The sequence below is a fragment of the Xiphophorus hellerii genome, chromosome 2 (genome assembly GCF_003331165.1).
Source record: "Xiphophorus hellerii strain 12219 chromosome 2, Xiphophorus_hellerii-4.1, whole genome shotgun sequence".
In the NCBI taxonomy this organism is placed as follows: domain Eukaryota; kingdom Metazoa; phylum Chordata; class Actinopteri; order Cyprinodontiformes; family Poeciliidae; genus Xiphophorus; species Xiphophorus hellerii.
In genome coordinates, this window is record NC_045673.1 from 14,096,868 (window position 1) to 14,120,645 (window position 23,778).

General features: G+C 40.9%; 1 protein-coding gene across 2 annotated transcripts; it reads right to left on the minus strand.

The window, feature by feature from the left end:
• Window positions 1-72: 72 nt before the first annotated feature.
• Window positions 73-23,463, minus strand: polr3b (polymerase (RNA) III (DNA directed) polypeptide B). Of its 2 annotated transcripts, XM_032584376.1 has the most exons (28): window positions 23,280-23,463; window positions 23,077-23,109; window positions 22,560-22,616; window positions 22,385-22,449; window positions 22,218-22,293; window positions 21,295-21,395; window positions 21,122-21,213; window positions 20,926-21,043; window positions 20,020-20,128; window positions 19,322-19,444; window positions 16,974-17,090; window positions 16,764-16,898; window positions 15,544-15,705; window positions 14,958-15,158; window positions 14,389-14,551; window positions 13,047-13,200; window positions 12,866-12,940; window positions 11,932-12,030; window positions 11,705-11,832; window positions 8,711-8,920; window positions 8,416-8,574; window positions 7,380-7,497; window positions 7,135-7,277; window positions 3,216-3,333; window positions 2,060-2,212; window positions 1,523-1,636; window positions 718-891; window positions 73-397 (listed from the first exon to the last, which is right to left on the minus strand). In XM_032584376.1, exons 1-28 carry the CDS (start codon window positions 23,349-23,351, stop codon window positions 268-270), a joined length of 3,399 nt encoding a protein of 1,132 aa, XP_032440267.1. In that variant the 5' UTR covers window positions 23,352-23,463; the 3' UTR covers window positions 73-267. The 2 variants fall into 2 exon arrangements, with proteins under 2 accessions (XP_032440267.1, XP_032440266.1); XM_032584375.1 differs by lacking the exons at window positions 73-397; window positions 718-891; window positions 1,523-1,636 and having other exon boundaries at window positions 2,105-2,228; window positions 3,230-3,333.
• Window positions 23,464-23,778: the final 315 nt, after the last annotated feature.

Here is a 23,778-nt window from a genome sequence, read left to right on the forward strand (position 1 = left end):
ATGGTGGAGTCTTAATATTTGTAAAGAAATGCAGATTAATTCAATTAAGCAACACACACAAGATGACTGAGAAACATTTGTTTTTGCATTTATTATGTACACAAACCACACAAATATTGATGAGGCATTAACATAAATGAAAACCTCCAAACTGTACATTTGAAGTTCATAAACTTGAACAGAAACAGTCCGTCTCTTTTCCCTCATCAAATCTACTCCAGCTGCAGCTTTCACTCACTCTGCCTGCGCTTCTGTCCCTGCCTCCGCTCACTCGTTGTAGCGCGACAGCTTGAGGCGAGGGATGATGTTCATGGACTGCAGCTCCTGGAACAGCAGCTTGCAGGCGTACGGGATCCTCAGCGACGAAACATGGCAGGAAGACTTACAGTAGTGACACCTGGACACCAGAAACAGACGCAGACATCCCGATGACGGCCGTTACTGAAACTGCAGCTCTAAAGTTACGCTCTAAAAACATTCAGCAACAGGCCAAATAAAAGTCCTGCTGTTGGAACTGGTGTCAAGAAATTGTCAAGAATGCTTGTGGTTTTACTATGAAAAATAAAATCCTGTAGTTTGTCAAAGTTCAAAGCAGGAAAATGAACTGTAGCTCCTCTTCTCATAAAATTACAACAATAGTCTACTGTAGATGTTGGGAAACCTTCATGAAACGTGTTTTAAGTTGTTGAAGCGCCGAGATCTGTGGTTACGACTCACCAGCCAGAGTATCCCAGCAGGCCACACTGTCCGCACACGTCCACCTCGAAGGCGTCGCTGGAGATCATCAGACGCTCCAGCAGCAACATGCTCGCTCCGTAGCCAATCAAGCAATCACGCTCCATCTCTCCCAATCGCAGACCTCCGTCCCTGGAGCGACCCTCGGTTGGCTGCCTGTTGGTGGGAGAGAAGAGATTAAAACAAACGCATTCAGCGAAAGATCCTTTATGCAATCTGACCACTAACATACAAGGTGAATTCACACCAACCCTGTGTAGCCCGCTTTAAGTAAACTCTAGTTCGTTTGCTTAGAAAGTCTAAGCAAGGTGTGAACACGCAATCAAACTCTGATGCAGACTAAAAAAAAAAGCAAACTCTGGTCCACCTAAAAGTCAATGTCTCGGTTCTGTGGAAGTGAACTCAAGCAGGGTTTGAGTCCATATCTAGACTGTAGATCACTCTGACAGGAAGCGAAGTACAGCGCAGGGCATTCTGGGTAAGTACAGCCAAAAACAAATGTGAAAGTCGAACGCTAGCAGGAGGAAGACAAGAGAGAAATCCTACAACCGTAAAAAGGTGACACTACTCCATTTTGTTTACATTTTGTTAAGAAGGAAGTTGCGCTCGTGTCTTCTAAGGTTTTCGTGTCGTTTCCTTCAGGGGGGAAAAATTTGTTTGGTTTGTTTGACACAGACTTATTGTGAAAACAAACCTCACCAGCTGAAAACGTAACAAATGTTGCAATTTCTTCCTTACACCTTGGTATGTTATCTCTCTGAGATTTTAGTTTCTTTCTTGTTTTCACCTGGTGAGAACAGCTCTGGGCCCTCGAGCTCTGGCATGCATCTTGTCCAGAACCATGTGCTTCAGCTTCTGGTAGTAGACCGGTCCGAAGTAGATGTACGCCTCCAGAGGTTCTCTGAGGACAAAAGGCAGAAACACATGATTGGATCCAAGACAGAAAAGTTTAATAACATAAAAATACTTCCTTAGAGTGAACCAAAAAATGAACTAATTGAGATTTGTGACTCTGTTTATGCAGCTGCATTCTTTAATAAGTAATTACTTTTTTTTTTTTTTTTCAATTTTGCTGGGGGAAATTTCACCAAATATTAATGGAGGTGTATGTATATATTTGACCCTGTGGTTAAGAGAAAGACTTCAACACATTCAAACTTGTGCACTTAAATTTTAGTCTTTTACTCATTGAAGTTATGTTTTATAGTCGTTCCATCAGAAGAGTTCAAGTGACCCAAAGTAACGATCATGAAGGGGGAATGTAAACGTCTCAGTGGAGCTGAGTGTTTTGTACTGAGCAGCTTTAAACCTCTCTTTAAGTTACCCGGTGATTCCTGAGGTGACGTAGTCCTTGCCCTGGTAGTTGTATCCATATCGGATCAGATCCTCACACACATCCTTCACTTTGCTGCCTCCAAAGGCCGTCCCGTAGTGAAACCGTCCCGTCCAGGACCCCCGCCTTCCCAGCAAGCAGCTTCTATCAACTTTCCAACCTGATCGAACATGGAAAGGAAACAAAACTCTGATCAGAAGTTGGATATTTTTGAGGATTTATCCGCCTCTGACACAAAGTGTTGATTATTGTGGGTGAAATTAGATTACACATGTCGCCACCCCCCTCTCTGCTCAGGGAGAGGACATCCGTCCAAGGATGACCGACTTCAACAATTCCTGTGAGGCTGCACCCCGGAGACCCCTGACCCTCGCCACATAAAGGCAAACACCTACCCTCGTATCACTCTCAGGCCACAGAAACATCCTCCGGAGCCAAACATTTCTGAGCCTTCTCCGAGGCAACGACGCTCAGCAACACACGCACACACACGCCTACACACAACTTCAGCAGTAAAGATCCATCGGGCTTTTACAGCAGCCAGAGAAAAGGACAAGACAAGTCTTCACGTTGTCCACAGTCTGTCCTGCTCTTCAGTTCTGATGTGCTGGGCGTGTTTGATAAAAAAAAGAAAGAAAAAAAAAAACAACTTCCACACGCTGCCTAGAGGCGGCGGCTTCGCTGGCACCGTTTCCGCAGCAACAAATATCTGTTTGTAAAGAGCGAGATTGCTGCTTAACGCCGTGAATGGACGTGTGCTCTGGAAGCCAACGATAAACCGGAGAGAAGAGGAGCGCAGATAATGAGGGCTTTGTCTCAGGAGAGGCAACACAGAGGTTTAAACTTCCAGGTCCAAACTACAAAAAATAACAACCGCGGGTCAGGAGTCAGCTGTCGAACTAACACCTTTAGTTTAACATGAGAACTAAAAGCAGCAGCAGCAAAAAAAAAAAAAGAAGATTATTTGAGTCATTACTTTAGAAAAACAATCAATTTAAAAATGTACATTAAGCATGAATCCATGCAGTTAGGGATGAAGCTCATTTTACTCACTGTAAAGAAAGAAAATAATCAAAATTAAATGAAGCCCATTGTTAAAAATCTAAATAAAATAAAAATGTGGAACAAAGCACACAGATCTAACAACAGCAGGCGTCGTACCGTCATTCTGGACGGATATCCGTGGGGATTCATGATGATATCTGGACAGATCCCAGTGTCACAGAACGGCATGTCCTCCTGAGGGACGATGAGGCCACACACACCTGAAACACACACAGAGGCTGCTCAACCAGCGCCAAGACAGACAGAAAGACTCTGACTCAAACGCACTTTGAAAGGCTCTGAATTGGTACTTATATTCAGTTTATTTTGAGTCACCAGACAAAAATGAGCTCCTTGCTTTTATGAAGGTTTTATTTTTGCAGGATTTCCTACAATAACTTTCCAACATTTGGTTTTCTGAAACTTTTTAAAATAACATTTTGGGGGTTTTTTTGAGTCGGTGATAAATTCTTATTGTTAATGTTTGCTCAGTCATTCTTTTTAACTATTTTATCTATAATTTTATGTAGATGAACACATATAAAGAACAAACATAAGACCAAGCCTTGCTTTTGGATCCCCATCCCTTCCCAAAAAAACACTTTGTCATAAGTTGTCATTCTTGATCATATTTGCTTTTAAATTCTTCTTTTAATTGTACTTTTCTTCCACCAATTTGGATTTTATGTTTGCTTTGTTTACAATCAATAGTCTGTGTATTGAGTTTTCATATTTTTAATTACAAAAACGTGTAGTAGAAAGCAGCTGCCAAACTACCAGCAGGCTGGTGAAGAGCTTTCTGGCTGTTTTTTAGGCATTTTAACAGATCAGATCTGAATTAAAACTAATCACACTTAGCCTTGTCCATCAGAACTGAGATTATAAAAGCATAAATGTAAATCCCCACAGTGCAGTTTGTAAGTTTGAGACCGTTATTTAGTTTTTCTACCTCTATAAGAAATCATGTTTGTCTCTGATTCTGAATAAAACGGATTTATTTTCAAGGTAAAGCCAAACTGGTTGGACATTTATCAGTAAACTTCAATATTTTACAGAGAAAACAGTTCAGTTTGGTAAAGTTCTGGTGGAATTCGTCGCTGCTGAGGAATCCCAGCAAAGAATGACATTTCCATAGTCATGTGGGACAGACAAGGTCTTCTTTTGACTCGCCTGATGTGGGGACGAGCTCCCTGGTCTCCAGGGGTTTAAGTGCAAGGGCAAATGTTTGCTGAGGGGGCCGAAGCACTCTTCCCCGGCCAGGGCAAACAGATTGTTGCCCCATTTGCAAATGAAAAACAACAAAAAAAAAGAGCTGGAGAAAGAGAAGCTGAGGCAGGAAGTGGAGAAAGGTGCTTAGCTGGACGGAGAGAGCAGGATTACACACCCATGACTTTCAGTTTAACTCGGAGGAAGTGGAGGGGATCAACTGGAGAGGAGAAACTGAGGCGATGCACGTGGGAAAAATGTGTTATTAACCAGAGCTGGTCGACTGACTGCTGATGCTGTGCAGGATGTGGCAACAGGATGTGGAGCGGGAACAAGTGCGGCAAGCTGGTGGAAAGTCGTCCAACAGCAGGAAGACGGTGAAAAGAAGGAAAATCAAAAGAAAGAAAGAAAAAAAAAAAGGGAGCAGGAGCAAAAATAAAAAGGACGAAAATCAGGATCAGTGAGGAAAGATGTGAAAAAGGTTGGAGGAACAACACAGAAAAACAAAGTCTCACACACACAGGACTGGTTATAACGGCAGACATCTTTGGTGTTGTTTGTTTTGTGTGAAAGTGAATGATAAAGGAGGCATGAAATCAGTAGAGAAAAGGAAGACAACAGCAAGGGTCCGGGACCCTCCATCACGGCTCATACAGCTCCGCACTGACGCCTCGCACAATGGGCCCCCAATACCAACAACCCTGCACCTCCTCCACCGCTGTGTGTGCGTGGGCGTGTGCGTGTGAGAGAGAGACTGGTAAATAATTAACCTATTCTGCTGACCGGGATGTAGGAGTAGCAAACAATGCAAACTAAATTCACTTCCAATTAAATTACTTTCTGAGTTTATTTAAAATCTCCTAAAAGGTTCTATTAAAATAATCGATGCACTGATCAGGGGCCGAGACCAATTTTCTATTTTATTTGAGGTCTGACCTGTTCAGTTTATCTCCAATCTGACGACTGGAGCAGGGAGAGAAAAATAAGTTTGCTTTAATAATTTTGAGTCAAACAGCAAATGAAGAAATTATCCCAATTTATCCATCAAGGCATACGTTTCTCTAATCAGCCGGCTGATTTTTATTAAACTCTACTGTTCGTTGATGCATTCAGAGATCGGAATTGGAGAAAGTTCTTAATGTTCATTAATTTTATAATCAGGGATTTTTTTAAAAGAGTATTTCACCATTTGAGCTGCAATTTAAAAAAATCGGAGCCAGATCCAAGGAAAAAACTGTCCAATTTGATCTCTGCCAGATGAACTTGTGCATCTCTGGTTAAACAGTCTGTCAGATGTCACCTTAATGGACCAAGACACTTAGATTTAAAATCCTTTTTGCTCTGCAACACAAATAAAAGCAAGTTAAACCCCAGACATAAAGATGTTTTGAGGCTAAAAAGAGCAGAAAATTTCTTTTTTTAAATTTTGTCCATTTATGTTTAATTTATTGAGCGATAAAAATGTTAAACCTCTGGCAAATCAAAGACAAAAGTATGTAATGCAAGTAAATATCCCTGCTTTTTCATTAAAGACTTGTAAAAAAAGAATAAAAAATTCAATTTGATAACTTAAGGCATTTTCTTTCAGACAGCCTTTTCCACTCTGGCATCCTTGGAGGTCTGATCTGTAGAAGTGGAAGCTCTTACACAATTATCCCCTTTTACGCATCAAAACAAATACTTTTAGCCTTTATTTATGTATTTAAACTCAAAAAGTGCATCAAAGTACAATATTTATTGGGTTTAATTGTTATTTATGGTGCATCTATTACACAGGGAACCATTTTTCCAATCATTAGCGGATCGGTCAAGTGCATCTCTGAACCATCAGTGCTAATATTTAGTCCAGCTGTGGTTCACGTCAGACTCCGAAGCAGATGATGCATCTGAGTGGAGCCGCAAGTGAAACCCAGCTGTTCGCGGTTACACATCTGGACGTTTCACCCCATTCCTCCTGCAGCTAACCCCACGGCGACCCTTGTCTTCGTCATTATGTGGGACGGAAGACATTGTCCCGCCCCGAGCTGACCGCCCAGCGCCCACCGCACTAATGAAGAGAGTAAATTATGCATGGCGCCAGTTAGCTTTCTGATTAAAACATCATACAGGCCCTCTATAGGGGAGGTGCTGCAAAACAATGACGGTTGTAAACACTCCCCCCCCACACCAGAATACTGCTGGGCGTAATAAATCTGCATAGTCTGGCACAGGACAAAGAGCCAATTAATTGAAAGGAGCTCTTGAAAGATGAGGACGGGGGAAGTGACAGAAACGGCCACTGGGAGTTGACTCAACAAGCTCTCCTCGGCAGCCATGACCTGCAACTTTTCTTCACCCATAAAAACATTTTTCTTAAAAATGTTTAATATTTATGCTCATGTCAACTTATTTAGCAAAATTAAGTTTGTCAGTCTCCTAAATTTGAATGTTCTAGATCAACGGTTCCCATGTCCAGTCCATGCAAGTTTTGCATGTCTCGATTCTCTAACACACCTGAATCAAACGGCTCGTCAGGATCTTCCATTCACTGGGTTCAGGTGCACAGAAGCAGGGATGCATCTAAAAGTTGCAGGACATTAGATTTTGGGGACTCGACTTGGGCAGATTCAATGAGACTTCAGAGCATTTTTGTGTTTTTACAGCTGAACAGAAACGTCTTCCACATTTTAGTTAGAAAACAAAAAACAAAATAACGTTCTGATTTCACAGCTGAGTTGATAAATTTATGTTTCCAGATGAATGGACCAAAATAATTGCTCCTGAGAAGACAACCAACATTTGTTCTCATCTAGGATTGAAATGTGCCGTGCATTAACCTTTCTGCCCGTGTCGACTGCTGAATTTATCTCCTATCTCTGGTCTCCTCGTCTGCCTCAGGAGGATCTTGATGAGGAAGGCTTCTTCAGCGTTGGACGAGATCATGACCTTCTCGATGTACGAGTCTGTTGAGCCCTTATAGCTGCAGACAGATGCCGTCAGCAGAGGAATCATGGAGCCACCATGATTCCTCTGCTTCACGCAGAAGCTGAACTGAAGCGCAGAAGAGCCTGCCGGGCCTCACCTGATGGGAACGTCTCGGTACTGTGGCTGACCTGGCTGGGCGCTGCCCTCCAGTGGCGTCTGAGTGACGGTTGGCATTGATTTGTTCACCAGCACCTGCTTGTTCTCCACCCTCTCACCTGAGCATCACAGAATAAATCAGGTCAGCGTCCTAATGCCTCAACAATTATTAATTACTTGTGCTAAAATATTGGCAACAAGTTTGTTATCTTGAATGGTTAGTTTGATTTTCAAGCAATAATAAGCAGTTATAATGGGTTCCTCGCTAAAACTGCTAATTTTCTTTTTGCAGCTGTTTAAATGTTTGCCTGATAATTGCACGGTCACATGGCTGATGTTATGAGTCATTACACAAAGTGAGTAAAACAATGAAGACAAACTCCTAAACCTGTAGGATCTTTATTGTGTTGGAAACACACATCAATGTGACTTATGGTTACTTTCAAGTCACTGATCTCTACTATACTTAGAAAAGATGAACTAAAACTTCAGGAAACTAGTCTATTTGTACAAACTAGTAAACAGATGAATTAATCCAGAAAGTTAATGATGGCTGCAAAAGAAACAGCTAAACCAACTAAAAGATATTCATCTAAATATTAGTAGGGCTGTATATTAATATTAAAAAATGCTAAATTGACTATTTAATTATTCAAAACTGAGCAGAATTGAACAAAATTTTATGCCCATAACTGTATGTAAACTTTTGACTGGACCAGGGATTTGAGGCACTTATTTAAATAACTCAACAGCAATTGAGTTCAGTATACTTTCCAGCATACAACGTTTTTATTGAATACATTTCTCTATTTAACTCAAATACATTCAAGTGGTGCTACATACAGTGTAATTAATCTAAATTGAATTACACAAAGCCTAATGAATTTTAATTTCTTCCTCCAAGGTCTGCTAAACTCTTTAAAAGTTAATTAAAACTATCATCAACTCTGCAGTTCAAAGATTTGCATGTCTCTATCATGTTGCACCATTGACTATATTTGCATAACTAATATTGAGAAGAAGCAGCGGGTCCTCACCGGGGGAACAGATGCCGTCAGCGTCCAGGATGTTGTGCCTCCATATTGGTTTACGGGTAGCAGCGTCCAGCATGGGCCCCATCACCTTGTCAAAGGTCTGGTTGGTGTAACGCCTCAGAATGCACTTTGTGTTTTTGTAGACAAGGCAGCGACCAAATCCTGAGAGGAAAAAAACATTCAGGATCACAGATTCTGACATCTGCCAGCACATAGTCTAAAATGTTGAAGAGTTAACCTCGGATTGAGGAAAAGCTTTCGGACTTTAGTGGATTGCAAGGAAGATTGAAAATCTCACCTCTGTCCAGCGAGGCTTTGTTGAGGACCAGAGCGTCCTCGATATCATAGCCGCTGTAACTCATCACGGCCACGGTGGCATTCTGACCCGCCGGCAGCTTCTCAAAGTCAATCAGCTCGATGGTTTTGGTTTTGACCATTGGCCTCTGAGGATAGGCCAGCAGGTACATCAGAGTATCGATGCGGTTCCTCTGGTTGTAGCCAATAGTTCCTGACAGGAGACAACAGCAGAAAACCAGATTAGAAAGCTGAATATTTACTCCAGGATCATTTACTGTATCATGTTTTTATGGCTGCAGAGGAGTGAGATCATTTTTTTGTAGCACTTAATGTAATCTTCATCAGCTGCTCAGGGTTCCTATACAATCCTACTTGTGTAATCCGGAGAGACACAGGTATGTGCAACTTTCTATAGATTATCCACATAATTAATTGATTAGTCAGATAAACACATTGGAACATTTTTCATTTAAACCACATAAACCTTTTCTTTACAATATTAGGAAGACATTAAAAATCCAAATAAATAAATTCCTTTTCGTAATAAAGAACCTAAACATTTAATTCCATAAAAAGCAATAGCATACCATTCCTTTAGTGAATTTAAACCAGGTGATGCTAAAACTATACCACTTAATGAGTTTTGGGTAAAACATATTCACTGACAAATGTTTTTGTCTTAACCCTATTTTTGTACAATTTTGGCTTCATGATTGCTCTGAATATGTTGTTTTTTTCAACAAATTACCTTTTTAGAGTCTGTATACTCCAGTTAACGATTAATCATTTACTAAGTTAGTTAACGATTATGTCAATAATTGATTAATCACGATTAATCCGATTAATTGTTTCAGGACTAGTCACGTGGACAGATGGATGCACGGATGGATGAAGACATGGGTGCATAAATTAACAGCTGAACGGACGGACAAACAGACAGGGGAATGGATGGATGGACCGATACAATGGCAGATGGATGCAGAGATGAACAGAGGAATAAATGAATGGATGCACGGACTTCTAGGCGGATGTAGACATGGTTTGATTCCTGCCTTGAAAGATTGATACATCGGCAGGAGGATGGCTAAACGAAAGGGTGGATAAATGGGTGGAAGTGAGGACTGATGGATGGATGGATTTAGACGAATGGATAGATGGATGTTTCCAACTTTTAGGCAATGGAACAGGGAATGATGTTTGCAAATATGAATATTTTTCCATCCCTATTCAGAGCTGGAAAATACCTCATTTAAAATACATATTTTTCCAGAAACAAATCTTCAAATAGCCTGAGAAATATAAATTTGGCTCCTTGGACACTTAGTATAAAGAGGTGTTGGTTTAATGTGTTTCCACAGAGTGGTAAACCTTCGTCCTCCTGCCTCACGCTGCTCTACAGAGCTCACAGGGAGAGTTATGGCGTAAAGCCTGGCCTCCCTGGAAGCCTTGACATTTGTCAGATGCTATTACTGCACAATCAGCCTACAAGCACAGAGTCTGTGATAATAGGCTCAGGCCACACAACCAGATTTGCACATGTAAAGGGCTGTCCATACAAAACAGACAACACAGAGGATATTGGGCCAAATATAGTTCCAGTCAGTGTTTTTGTAAGGATGGGGGAAGGGCAGGGATGGATGAGCGGAGGTGAAGCAGTGAGGAAGAGGAGGGAAGGGCGGGGTGTGACTCCGGCTCTTACGAACGTTAGCCGACCCGTTTGGGGAAGTTTTGGTTACCAAGGAGCTTTGGGTGCGCACTCTGTGGGCTTTTGCAGCTGAGCACACTGACCCCCCGAGCTCAGCCTGAGCAGACACAATGAATTGCTAATGACACTCTGGGTGACTGGCAGGGAAAGGGCCTCCACACACACAGCACAATGGAGAACCTACGCAAGCGCCCCATGTTTGATGTCCGCGTGCATACACACTCTGGCCGACACACACACACACACACACACACACATTCGACAAACACTCAATCACACATACAAATGTATTCTGACAAGAAGTGCTGCAGGAGACGAGTTTTGGGGGAGAAGAACCAGCAGGCTGCTTGTATCCACGATGCTTGTTATTCTAATGTTCCTTTTTGTGCATTTTATTTTCAACTCAGGCAAACAAAACCAAAAAATGTCCAGACTTGGGGGAATAATCATGGAAAATTAAAACATTGCCAGTGAGAGTCTCTGCAGCCAAACAAGACTGGCAGGGATCTTAAACATTTCTAGGTAGAAGATCCAGACGTTCCCGACCGCAACTTTCAAGAGTTCTCAGTCCTTTGAGTTAATTTGTAAATATAAAATACAAAAGGAAGGAAAAGAAGGCAGGAAAAGAAACAAGGAAGGGATGAAAGTAGAATAGAAGGAAAGAAGAAAGGAAAGAGAGAAGGGCTGATGGAAACATGACAGAATGAAGAAGGGAAGGAAGCAAGAAAGGAAAGAAGGAAGAAACAACTAATGGGAGGAAGTAGATAACACAAGGAAGGTGTAGAAAACAGGACAAGAAAGAAAGCACAAGGAAGGAAAGAAGGAAAGAAAGATGGATATGAAGGCAAAAAAAAGAGTAAGGAAGGAGGAAAGAAAGAAAAGGTTGATGGAAGCATGACAGAATGAATGAAGCAAGGAAGGTAGAACAAAAGGATGGAGGGATTAGTGATTAAGAACACAAGGAAGGAAGGAATAAAATAAGTAAGAAACATAAGAGGACAGAAGAAAAAAGGAACTAAATTAAGGCAGCAAAGACTGAGGGAATAAGAAAGATTAAAGGAGTGAAGGACATGAGGGAGGGATGAATGAAAAATGAAGATGGAAGGAAGAAGGAAAGAAGGAAGAGCACAGAGAGAGCAAAAAGAGTGAGGAATGACACAAGGAAACAAATCTGTGCGAGTAAGAAACCATTTTTATACTCTGTTTGTTTCTCCATACTTTTCTACACCTGGAAAACGCTTAAATGAAACGAGGAACTTTTCTAGGCAGCCAGGTCAGCAGACTTCTTACCCATGGCCTGCTTGCCCATAGCGCACTGGTATGTGTTCCTGGGCGACTGGTTGTGGTGGGGGTAGGGAATGAGGCCCGCACACACTCCGAGCAACGTGAAGGGCTCGATCTCCAAGTGTGTCGTCTCTCTACAGAGAAGAAATAAACACATGCAGCAGTGACTGATGCGACTCAGGATGGGATTTTTTAAGTTTTTTAAAACATTTTATCTGTTGTCTTCCACATACTTGCTGATCAGGTGCTCATAAAGGGAGATCTGACAGTCGTTCTCCTCGTTCACATCCAGGTACTCCACAAGGCCTTCATGCAGAAAGTCCTCAAACGTTCTGGGTAGAAAAGTTTCAGGAATCATCAGATTGGATGTTCACAAACCACTAATGTGTGAGGTTACAGCTTCATACAGAACTAAAAACATTTGGAAACATTTAAATAACCCATTTTTACTCCCAGAAAGAAGAGAAGGGGAACCTTGATTGAAAAGTTTCTAAACTGCATAGAAAAAAGTCTGGTGGTTAGAAGCAAAATACAACAAAATTCCTGAATACTTCTTGATGAAGGCTTGAGACAAAAAGTACCATAAAATTTCAGACAACAGCAGTGTTCTGAGCCGTCCTCACAGAGTTCCTGACCACAGTTGAAACTGTAAATGCTATTTTTTAATATATAAAATAAGAACAAGTATACAAGAAAGAAAAAAATTCTAACTTTCAACTAAACTTCCCCTGAAACCGAAGAATAAACTACTAAATTTATTCAAAATGAGCTCTGCATACACTGTTACAGTTGTTGGCAGGTACAGCTCTGGAAAAGAATAAGAGTCCACTTAAAATGATCAGTTTCTTTTGATTTACTTGTTACAAGTATATGTTTGGGTAAAATGAACATTGTTTTTTTATTGTATGAACTACTGACAACATGTTTCTGAAATTCCAAACAAAAATTTAGTATTTATTAGCAGAAAATGAGAAATGCACTCTCAGACTTCAAATAATGCAAAGAAAACAAATTCATATTCATTTAGAAACAACAATACTAATGTTTTAACTCAGGAAGAGTTCAGAAATCGATATTTGGTGGAATAATCAGGAGGTTTTCAATGGGGTTCAGGTGCAGCGGTCTCTTCAGAGTTGTGTTGTCGACTTCAAAATGGTCATAACTCACCTGTAGCCCTGAGACAGATCCTCGATGTGTTTGTTATTTACCATCGGCTGTCCCTTCTTCACAATGATGTACGGTCTGCGGCGAGAATAAACACAACATTCACTCCTGATGTACTGTTTTATGAAAAAAATAAAATAAAATTCACAGATATACGCTTCTGATGTTTCGACAGCGCCCTCACCTGCAGAGTCGTCCTCCGTCAGACGAGATGTAGACGCAGCGGTCGGTCATGTTGGTGGAGATGGACACGAATTCGTTGATGAAACCCGCCCTCCGCATCAGTCTGAAGGTGTTGACTAGTTTCCGATGGTCTCTGATGACGCCCAGAATGTTACCTGTGGCGCAAACACGGAAAGATGAACGGACGGCAGCAACAGCCTCAGATCTGATACATTGTGGATAAACTGATGTGTTTAGCTAAGTATGCTGCTGAATCTTCCCAACCTTCATGAGTCTTAAATCCCAGTTCCTTCTCTTTGGTTTTACAAGAATCATCCAAAATGAAATAAATGTGTAGTTTGTCAGGAAGACAGAGAAAATTGTGTCTTCCGGTTTTACAACTGATTTGAGGCAATTATCTGAGCAGCAATAGTCTCAGTCAAGGGAATGTTCTGGAAGCTGGTGAAAGTTTAGTTTTACAGCTGTGTAAACTGACAAAATAAGGTCAGTTTGTCTTTTCAGAAGTAGGGCTGCTTAATTATGGAAAGAAAAAAATTCTGGTTAAGATTAGCAGCTAACAATTATTTAGTATGTACACAAATTGCATTTATTGCATGAACCTGTAGAGTAAAAAGTGGCTAAATAACCTAGAAATTACACTGATTTTTGTAATTATTTGGATCAAATATTGCAAAACAAAATCTAAATGAATTTACTGTCCTGCAACAAAACAAAGCACTTTAATGTCTCATCTCGACACAGTTTTTGCTGTGCGGTAAAACATCACAGAAAAAAAACAAAGAAAGAAGTCGGCTTTCCTTAGAAGCAAATCAGAAAGAAAAGAGAGATGACTTTCACTCAAAAACCTTAGCTGTAGAGGAAAAGTAGGAGCTTTATGGCAACATATACTCTGAGGAAGCAGAGCTCTGGTCGCCTGCTGCGGTTGCTTCATATCAGTTCTGACAGACGAACGAGTGGCGAACAGAGGAGGGACTGTGCTCTGCCTCTGTGAGGAAACACAATCCGAAGGGCTTTGACACCTGCTGCTACTAACTAATTAAACAGTACGGCAGCTAATATAAGTCGACAGTTATCAGAGCGAAGACAAACAAATACAGTAATTAAAGGGCCAAGTTTTGACACAAGAATAACACCTACTGCTGCCATGAAATTAAAGACTTATCAGCATCCCACAAAATTACATCCTCTGACTAAACAGGAAAAAATTCACTTAATGTAAGCAATGCATTTAAAACCAGCTGGATTAGAGCTTCTTTCAAAGGATCTAAAGCAGCAGCTGGAGTTTATTCAGAAGTTTATTCAGTTATTCAATGGTTCTGCAAGTTTCTCAGCAGACGTTTTACCGTTGAGGAAAACGAGGAAGACGCTCGGGTAGGAGAGCTCCTCTCCGCACAGCAGGTTGACGTCCTCCACGCCGAGGTTGAAGGCCAGTTTGATGATGGGCCCGTCCTCCATGTCTGTGGTGATGTGTGTCATCAGAGCCAGGTTCTTGACCAGACCGCAGGCCTGCCGAGCCACAGGTCAAAGCAAAAAGGAAAGAAATGAACATTTGCAAAATAATAATCCAGAGAACAACCTCAAACATGTGCCTGTGCTCATCTTTACAAGTTTACCTGATAATATCACTGTTTACATGTTTGTTTACGATAGCAGTGACAGAAGGAAGTCGTTTAGAGTACGCCTCTACCACCTTTGGACATCTGAAGACTGAAATTCATTGTAGATACCCACTTATTCTTGCAGGATCGCAGGAAAATTGGTGCCTGCAGCAGCATGTTGAACCCCCAGAGACATCCTGTGCTACAAACCATTCGTGCTACTAATCAGTGATTAGCTTTATATGCACTCCAACGAGAAAGGGGTCAGAGGTTAAGGTATGCCTGCGTTGTTTTCAGATGGATTTTTTTCTCACCTCTCCCTCAGGAGTGTCGGACGGACACAGCATTCCCCACTGGGACGGCTGCAGAGAACGAGGCCCGCTGACCTTCCTGGTCTTCTCGAACTGGGAGGAGATCCTGGTCATCATCCCCAGAGCCGAAATGTAGGAGAGACGGGACAGAACCTGGGTGACACCCTGACGGTCCATCTTGAACCTCTTCAGAGACCAGTTCCCCTGATGATGAGAAACGACCACAACTCAGAGAAATCAGCTGATGACCAGAATAAGTCCATTTTTAGCTCGACTGGCTCTGAAAAAAAAAAAAGCAAAACAGACTATTTTCCAATAAGAGGGAACACAGTACTAGGTGCTACCAGATTGCACTCTTCAGTGTGGATGCTGTTACTGAGTGAATAATATGTGAAGTTAACTGTCTTCAGTAACAGTAAGGACTTTGGAAAGATAGTCACTTTTCTCACACAGAGCAACTATAAAACAGAAACAAAAAGGATTTTCAGCATCTCTAACTCATAAGAAGTGTTGATATTTGAAAATGTGAAGAAAGATCTGAGAGACTGAACCGTTCTTGCCCATTCGCCCTGTTTTTGTCCAAACTCACTGTGGAGATGGCGTTGACCATGCCGTTGGTGATCTGATCCTGCCTCATGTGTTTGACCACGTCAAACTGAGCGGCTCGCTGCTTGGGGATGATCTGGTCGGCGATCTTCTTCAGTTCGGCATTAAACTTTTTAAACAGATCCTCAAACAGCAGAGACAGCAGCTGGAGGAAGAAGAAGGGGAGTCGTCTTATATGGCGTTCCGGTCTTGGAACCGTTTGCAAAATGGCTATCAGCAGTAAAAACAATCACTTCAGACAGCAGAGTCGTTCTATCACATCAGCATCAAGGTTGCCGTCAGATTTAATAACCAGGTGTGCCGGCGCAGAAATGACCCTGACTTGGCCTCCGTCCCAGGTCCTCGCCTTCCTCCGCCAGGCCTGCAGGAGGCAGCGTCTCACCGCGACCTCCAAACCCCCACCACATCCTTTGCATTAGCATATATCAAAACAAACAGGCTGCTTGAAATTAATAAAGAAATTAAGCTTCCATTGCGCAGCCGGGCCAATTAGTTGAATGTCAGGGAACCATAATTGGAGAGCGAGGAGATTGCAGGCGCCGTTGATGTGTAAGCCTCCTTTTGAAAGAGGGCCCTGCCTCCTCCCATCTCTGCTCCTTACACAGAGCAGGTTGGGAGAGGAGGGTGAAATTAAAGGCCTAAAGACAGCAGTAATTACATTATCAGAGCCCAGGCCGCGGATTAGCTCAATCGCTCCAGTCAAGGCAGCGGTTCTATTGTCGCGGTGCTGAAAAATCCCCATGCTTCCACAGCGTTGGGATTTCGGTGCCACTGCATATCTCCCTCCTGACAAAGCCAGGCAGAAACAAACGGGGAGGGAGGTGCGAAAACAAAACAGGGAGAAAAACAGAGCTGAGGAAATGTAATGAAAGGCTTATTAAAGGAAGGTGGCAGGAACAAAGATGCAGGTGAAAGATCAGAGCCGGTGCGGCCCTGTGATCCATTCACACCGAAGCACAGACGCAAACCAATTACTAATAAGAACGTTTTGTTTTCCCGGAAATCAAAAGGAATAAACACCTTTCATTTAAGAAACGCGTAAACAACAAGGTCAACAGGGAGTCGCTATTGTCCAAACGAAGCTGGAGAACCTTCTGGAGCTGAAGGTTTTGTCTCCGAGCATAAAACCTGGCGACCCAATGGAGGTTTTAATGAAGCATAAATGAAACCACCTGCAGAACAGGTTTCACAGTGAGGTCTCACCTGTCCAGCCAACTCCAGACGCTTGTTCCCATAATAATCTCTGTCGTCCACTTTGTTGTCGCCTTGAGCCAGGATCACCCTCCGGACCATCACAGCCAGGTAAATGCATTTAGCCCGAAAGTTAAACTCTTTCACCTGAAAACAAGATGCACAAAGGTTAACTTGGTTAAAACAATACGAATAATCTGAGATTTTGGTCCGTTTACATACAGGAACATGAGTGAGGATGAGAGAGGCGAGCAGCTCTCTGGCCTCCTCCATCTTGGTCTTCTTGGGGCCTCCCCACATCCGTTGCCGCCGGACTTTATTCCCAAGAAACCTCAGAGCCTGAAACACAAAGAGGAGAAAGAGGAGCTGTCAGCTGTCATGTGAGGACTCTTTTTTAAAAAACTAAAGAATCAAAAACCTATTCCTCATTTTTGAAGCCATAACTGCCACCTAGTTCTTCAGGACCGCTCACTGGTCCCAGCAGACGGCTGCTCACATTGATCCAGGTTGGGTTGAAGGTTATTCCTGATAAAAGGTAATAGTTTCTCCCCGCCGTCACCACATGTCTGCTCTACATGAGGGATGATTGCATAATTAATGACTCAATGCAACCGGCTGCACTTCCTCTCCTAAATAACTAAAATCTGATTGTAATGAATTATTTTGACTGAAGTGGAAAGTATTTGGATTAGGACGGTATTCTATTAGGAGAAAAGCTCAATTTTAAGTTTGGAGATAAAACACTGTCTTTTTTCTGTCCTTGACACATTTGACTAAATGAGCCTCTGAGCTCATTGCTAATGATTAAAGTCTTACTTGTCCTTTTGCGCACATTTTTTAAATTTTTTTGGCAGTAACCAGGCCTGGACATGGCGAGTCAAATGTGGTAAAGTCACAGTTAATCAGGAGTCAACTGGGCCAGATTTTCTTTAAAAAATAATTAAAAACTCACTAAAATTTATTGTTGCATAAGAATAAAACTTGATAAATGATCTGAAACACTTAAATGTGATATAAAAAAATGGATCTCCCCTTCCCCCCGACTACTTTTGATTACTGTCACATCTGTAAAAAAATAAATAATAAATAAATAAATAAAAGAAATTGAAATAGAGGTCAGATCAGTTTTATTCCTTAGTTGTTATATTTGTTTTCTCATATGAAGATAAGTTTAGTTTTACCCTTGAATGAGTGTAAAATAAACCTGTGAGCTCTTTATGTAAAACCAACAGAAAGGCTTTTTTTGTTTTTTAGTATTTGAGTTATTCATTCTTTCCAAGGGTGAGCAGCCCTGGTTTCATCCAAAATGATGTTTTGAATTGGTTTTATTATTACTTTTTTCTTTACGATACATTAAAAAGTGGAAAAGATGAAGGGAGACATGCAACAAATACTTGAAGTCAGAGTCAAGTCTGCACAGTTCGGTCTTAAATCTTGAACTCTGGAACGTGGCGGATCTGCTCACTTTAACTCTACAGGCCTCATTAGCAGATAAGTTATCGGTATGCAAATCTGACTACATGTTTTAGAAAAGATCATTGAGAATTATAAAATACATTTATATACTCCTAGTAAAGCAGTATAAATCAAAGAATTCACAGATTTACTCACCTGAATTTCTCTCAGCAAGTTAAGGAAGGCCAGAGGTTAGACAGTAAACCCAACGCTTCTCAACTCAGTATATAATAAGTAACTGATTAAAAGAGAATTCACCACCTAATTAGAGAAATTAAAAAACAATGTGATAAAATCTCCTGCCCATTTTCCAGAATCTGATCTTTTTTTTTTTTTTTAAAAGAAAAAAGATTACAGTCACATTTAGTTTAGGCAGATTACCTATAATCTGATAACACTGTTCTTCAGCCTTATCTGCCTTTAATTATATAGATTTAGGTCTCATTGTGCACAATACAAAGAGCCAATGAATACCCTGAAAAGACGTGACAGAGGCTGGCAGGCACAGAAGCATGAGGGCTGAGGCGAAGGGGTTGCTAGGATCCAAACATGCCCTCATCAATGCATCTGAGGAACCGCTAACAACATAATCTTTATAAAAAACAAATTGGCCGATTGCATTCATCTCTAGATGTTAAAGAAAAACACGTGGGGCTTCTGAAAGGATCTGAAAAGTGTTACTTAACTGGGTGAGGGGCAAAAAGCTTTCATCAAATGAAAAACTGAATATCTTCTTTTAGCAGACAGCAGGTGTTTGTGTTTCAGAGCAAAAATATTTGCCTCTTCAGATAAGGCTAATGAGAGCAAATCAGGAGTCAAAATGGATGTTTTATCGATTTAACAACAATGTTCCTCAAGTTGTGAAAAACATTTCACCACTTTCATCAAAATGTCACGTTTGCTCAGTTGTTGACTGTATGATGTTTTCTTTAAGACTTTGTAATTTTGTATTTTTATTATGGGAAGTACCTTAGTAAAGCACCTTGCCACTTAAATGTGCTCCACAAATAAACTTGATTGAGTTACGACTATGCAACATTATATTGCAAAAAGTAAAAAGGCTGTTGCATGAATCTGGGCGTGAATACAATTGCAGGGCACTGTAGAGGAATCACCTGAGTCTGTGTGAAGATCTGAGCTTTCTGACACTCCTCCAGGCTCGGAGCGAAGCTGGCCATGACGTGCTCCTCTGTGCCGATCATCTGAACTATCTCCTGGTCACTCTCTACACCCATGCCCTGCAGGGAACGCATGCAAACCAGACAGGAAAATAAGAGGGGGGAACGGTATGCACTGATGAATGATTAAAAATGTATATTTTTACATTTTGTCAGAAGAGAAAGACCTTGTTCATTTGAATAATATCTGAAACAAGGAGCCAAAGGGAAAGCTTTGAAAGGTGAACTTTGAGTCAGGAGTTTGTGTGACATTTGCTTATGGAAATGTGAGGCTGTGGGAACCGGTCCGCTTGAACCCACGGCAGACACGAGACGGAGAGGTGGAGGAAGGAGTCGCACAGTATAAACAAGCGATTCGGCAAGCATGTGGATCCCGACACTTCACCCTCACAAGGCAACATGTTTGAGGAGGTTTTTCCCGAAGGCGGCTGGAGATCATGACACCAGCTGTCCTTTGACATTTTCACCGTCAACACAAAGCCTTGAGGCTGTTTAACTACAGACTAATGACGGCAAAGGCTGGTATGAAGCATAAAAACAACACGCTTGAAAGACAACTTCAAGTGAAAATTTATTAGGCTTTATTGTAGCACCCTCTACTGGTCAAGCGGTGTCATTAAAACCTTGATTTTTACCTTGAATATTATGGCTATAGGAGCGTCTTCAGACAGAGTGTTGTGTCTCAGGTAGAAGCGGCCTTGCTTCACAATCATGTTGGTTCTGCTTTTCTTCTCATGAGTGGAGCTGGAATAGAAAACATCAGGTTTCACAGCAACAGTGGGGCTTTTATGAATAATGCTCAACATGAAATTAATCAGACATTCAAAAATACAGAAATTTTAAATACGCCTGCGCTGTCCAAATCTCAAGCTCTTCAGCAACCTGAAATGTAAAATTCCTATCACATATACACTGAATGATAACAATGTTATCATTTTATTACCCAATACTTTAAAGTGTGATTACGAATGAGGAATTTAGCCTTAAACAAATGAAGAAAAAAAAAAAAACGATAATCAGAACCTCAGGACTGGAATGATACAACTTCTACATTTAGCTTCTTCCCTTCACATCTCCAGACCTGCAGAGCTGTGAAAAAGTATTTACCTCGCTGCTGACGTCTTTTGTCAAAGAAGAGTAAAAACAAAAGGCACCATTAAGGAGATTATTTAATTTATTAGAAGAAATAAAGCTTCCCAAACCAACTTTACCCCATGTGAAAAATAATCCCCTCTAAATCTAATAAAATTATTTTATTACTGATTGTGAGAAATTGTAGCCGACTCCATTTGGCAGCTTTACTTTATTTCAACCACACTGACTGTTTTATTGGATTTGTGTTATATTTATATTTTCTGAAAATATATACTTTTAAAGCATAATCAACTAAATTTATAGAAATAAACACTTGAAATATATCACTGTGTGTGTAATGAGATTCACTTTTCAATGATATTCAACTTCATATTCAGATGTAGTTGTAGTTTCATTTGAACCTAAGGACTGATCTGAGGTTTTCGTTTAATAAGTTACATATTAACCTGGTGACTGAGGCTCCAACTGCTCCCTTCCTGTCTTGCTCCACAATGATCCGATTCTTGGACAGCTGCTCCTGAATCAAGATGACTTTCTCCTGGCCTTTTACGATGAAATAACCTCCTGCGAGGCAAAGGGAGAAAATCTGCAGTCAGCTCTGTTCAGCTTGGTTTCCACCACACGGCCACGCTGACACTGTACCTGGATCCAAAGGACACTCGTTGAGCTTAGAGAACTCCATAGGCGTCTTTCCCGTGAGGACGCAGTTGGAGCTTCGCAGCATGATTGGCATCCTGACGAGAGCAGAATTCAACACGTCCGTGAAAACATTGTAACATGCTGAATCCGTGACAGAAAAGAGAGAGAGCCCAAACCTTCCAATCGGAAGAGCGTTTCGGATGATCCTCTGGCTGCCGCGAGTGTACTCGATGTCCACCGTGATCGGTGCCGAGTAGGTCATGTCTCTGAGGCGACACTGACCAAACACATGGGATACGTTTTACCAACCAGAGTTCCTTCAAATTGTTCATCACTTTTTATAACATTTGAGCACAAAACCTTTATCTGATTGGGTTTTATTATCTTTATGTTGCACAAATTATGAAACCACAACATGTTGAACAGAACTGAACAATATATAATCAATATAATATCCTTTTTACTAGGCTATTATTTTTCATATGAGTGAAAATATATTTTTCCTGTTGGATGAACTTTAACCACACTGGATGTATATTTTTAGTGAATAAGATCCTAACACTTATAGAGTGGTGGGATAATTGTGAAGGGAAAGAAATAAACTGAGTAATGGGGGTGACAGCACACAGCTACCACAACCCCACAAGAGCTGCTGTTTTGGAGAAATAGTTATTACAATCTGACTCTTCTCAAATTCACCAAGCTTCTTATGGCTTTCTCCTGCTTCTATCATATCCACTTTTACAACAAAATGCTCGTCAGCTGCTCAATTTATCCCAACACTAACAGGTACAATGATGAGGAAACAGTCAGGGTTACTGATCTCACCTGTCAGTGGTCGTATTGTTCTGCCTGATCAGTATCTCTTAATCAATTAAACATATTTTGCGATTACCATAAATCAACTCTTCAAGCGTCATTGGCAGCTTACTAACATCCTTTTGTATTTCACACAAATTAAAGCACACCAAGATTATGACATATCAACATTTTAAAGATAAAACTCCCCCCCAAAAAAAAACAGAAAAAAAAATTTAAGTTCATCTTTATCCCATTAAAGAATTTGTCAACAAACTAATCATTTAAATATTGTGCTAACCTCATGAGGAGAAACCGGTCTGGTTACGTTGAAGCTCTCCTCGACATCAGGCATCCCAACGTAGATGTTCAGGTACCTGAGAAGAAATTATCTAGCTTAAAATTCAGATCCGAAGCTAAAAGTCGCATCGGTTGAATCAGGGAATCGTGTGGATGAACCCGGCTTACTTCAGGTACCACATTGGATCAGCATCGCTGGTTATTTTCTCATTCGCTTTCATGATTTTCTTAATCTGGAAAAACAATACAGTCAAATTAAGCTTAGAGTGGGATAAACAGATGTATTAAGAATAAACACAGCTGTCAATAAATAAATACATATGCATTTTGTGCTTAATTTTACCTCAACATTGATGAAGTAGTTGAACGAGTCGATGTGTTGCTTCACCAAACCTTTCACCTGCAGAACAAATGAGATGATGGAGATGAGCAGAAAAATAAATCTGGTCCTGTTATCAATAATAAAGTATAACATAGTCAAAAAATGTAACTGTAAGGAGGAGAAGAAAAACACAACATGACTGATTTGACTAATTTGAGACTTTTATAATGTACTAACATTTAAACTGACCAGATCTACGGTCATTATGCAATGGGATAGAGAACAGGGTACGTGCATTTCAAGAAAAAAGCTCAAGAGAAAACGCGTAGAACACAAACTGCACAGACTTAATTTACATTCACGTAATGGACAAATATCAAACATTATATGTAATGTAATTAAACAAAAATATTCAAACTTTTATGTAGATGATAGCCTATGTGAAAGATTAAGTATTTAAGAAAAATTAAGTATTTAGGGTTTAGGGATGAAGTCAAGGGATGAAAAGCGTATTAATACAGTTGTTATGGTGATTTACCTTCAGGAAGGCTGGTAGCAATTTCCACTTTTCCTGTCAAATATACCAGAAAAAATCAGAAAAGTCTTTTCTTCAACTTTATCATGTAAACTTGATTGACACCGTGTTCAGATGTGAACTAATTTGACTTCTTTCTGCCAGTACATCACACAATCCTGATGCTCGTGGTGGAAACCCATCTCTCCCACTGTCCTCAAACTCACCGCCACGGTGTTGACAGGAGCCGCCAGCTCCTGAGGAGTCATGTCTCCAAACTCTCCTCCCAGCAGCTCCATGAGTACCGCTGCTCTTCACCAGTAAGCACATAAAACTGGAAATAAATCCGAGATGGAGCAAAGAATCGGAAGTCTCTGCAACATGCGCCCCGACTGTGTTACTTCTTAAAATTTCCCTTCCGAGGCAGTGCGGAACTAAAGATTGCGTTCCGCTTCGAATGAATTCTTCTTCTACGTTTTAATTCTGCTGGTTTTATCATATTGCAATATGCAGCCCCCCCCCCCCCCATTGTTGTAAAAACGCTAATTCTGCCACGAGTCGTTTGAAACAAGTTTCGGCAATTAGTTTGAACAATCACCGTAAAAAAAGTATTTTGAGTTTACATGATAATGTATTATATCATTAAAAACACATAGACAAACATAGACAATCCTCAACTAGACAAATATATAAAATATACCAATGCTTTTTCCGACTTTTTTTTTC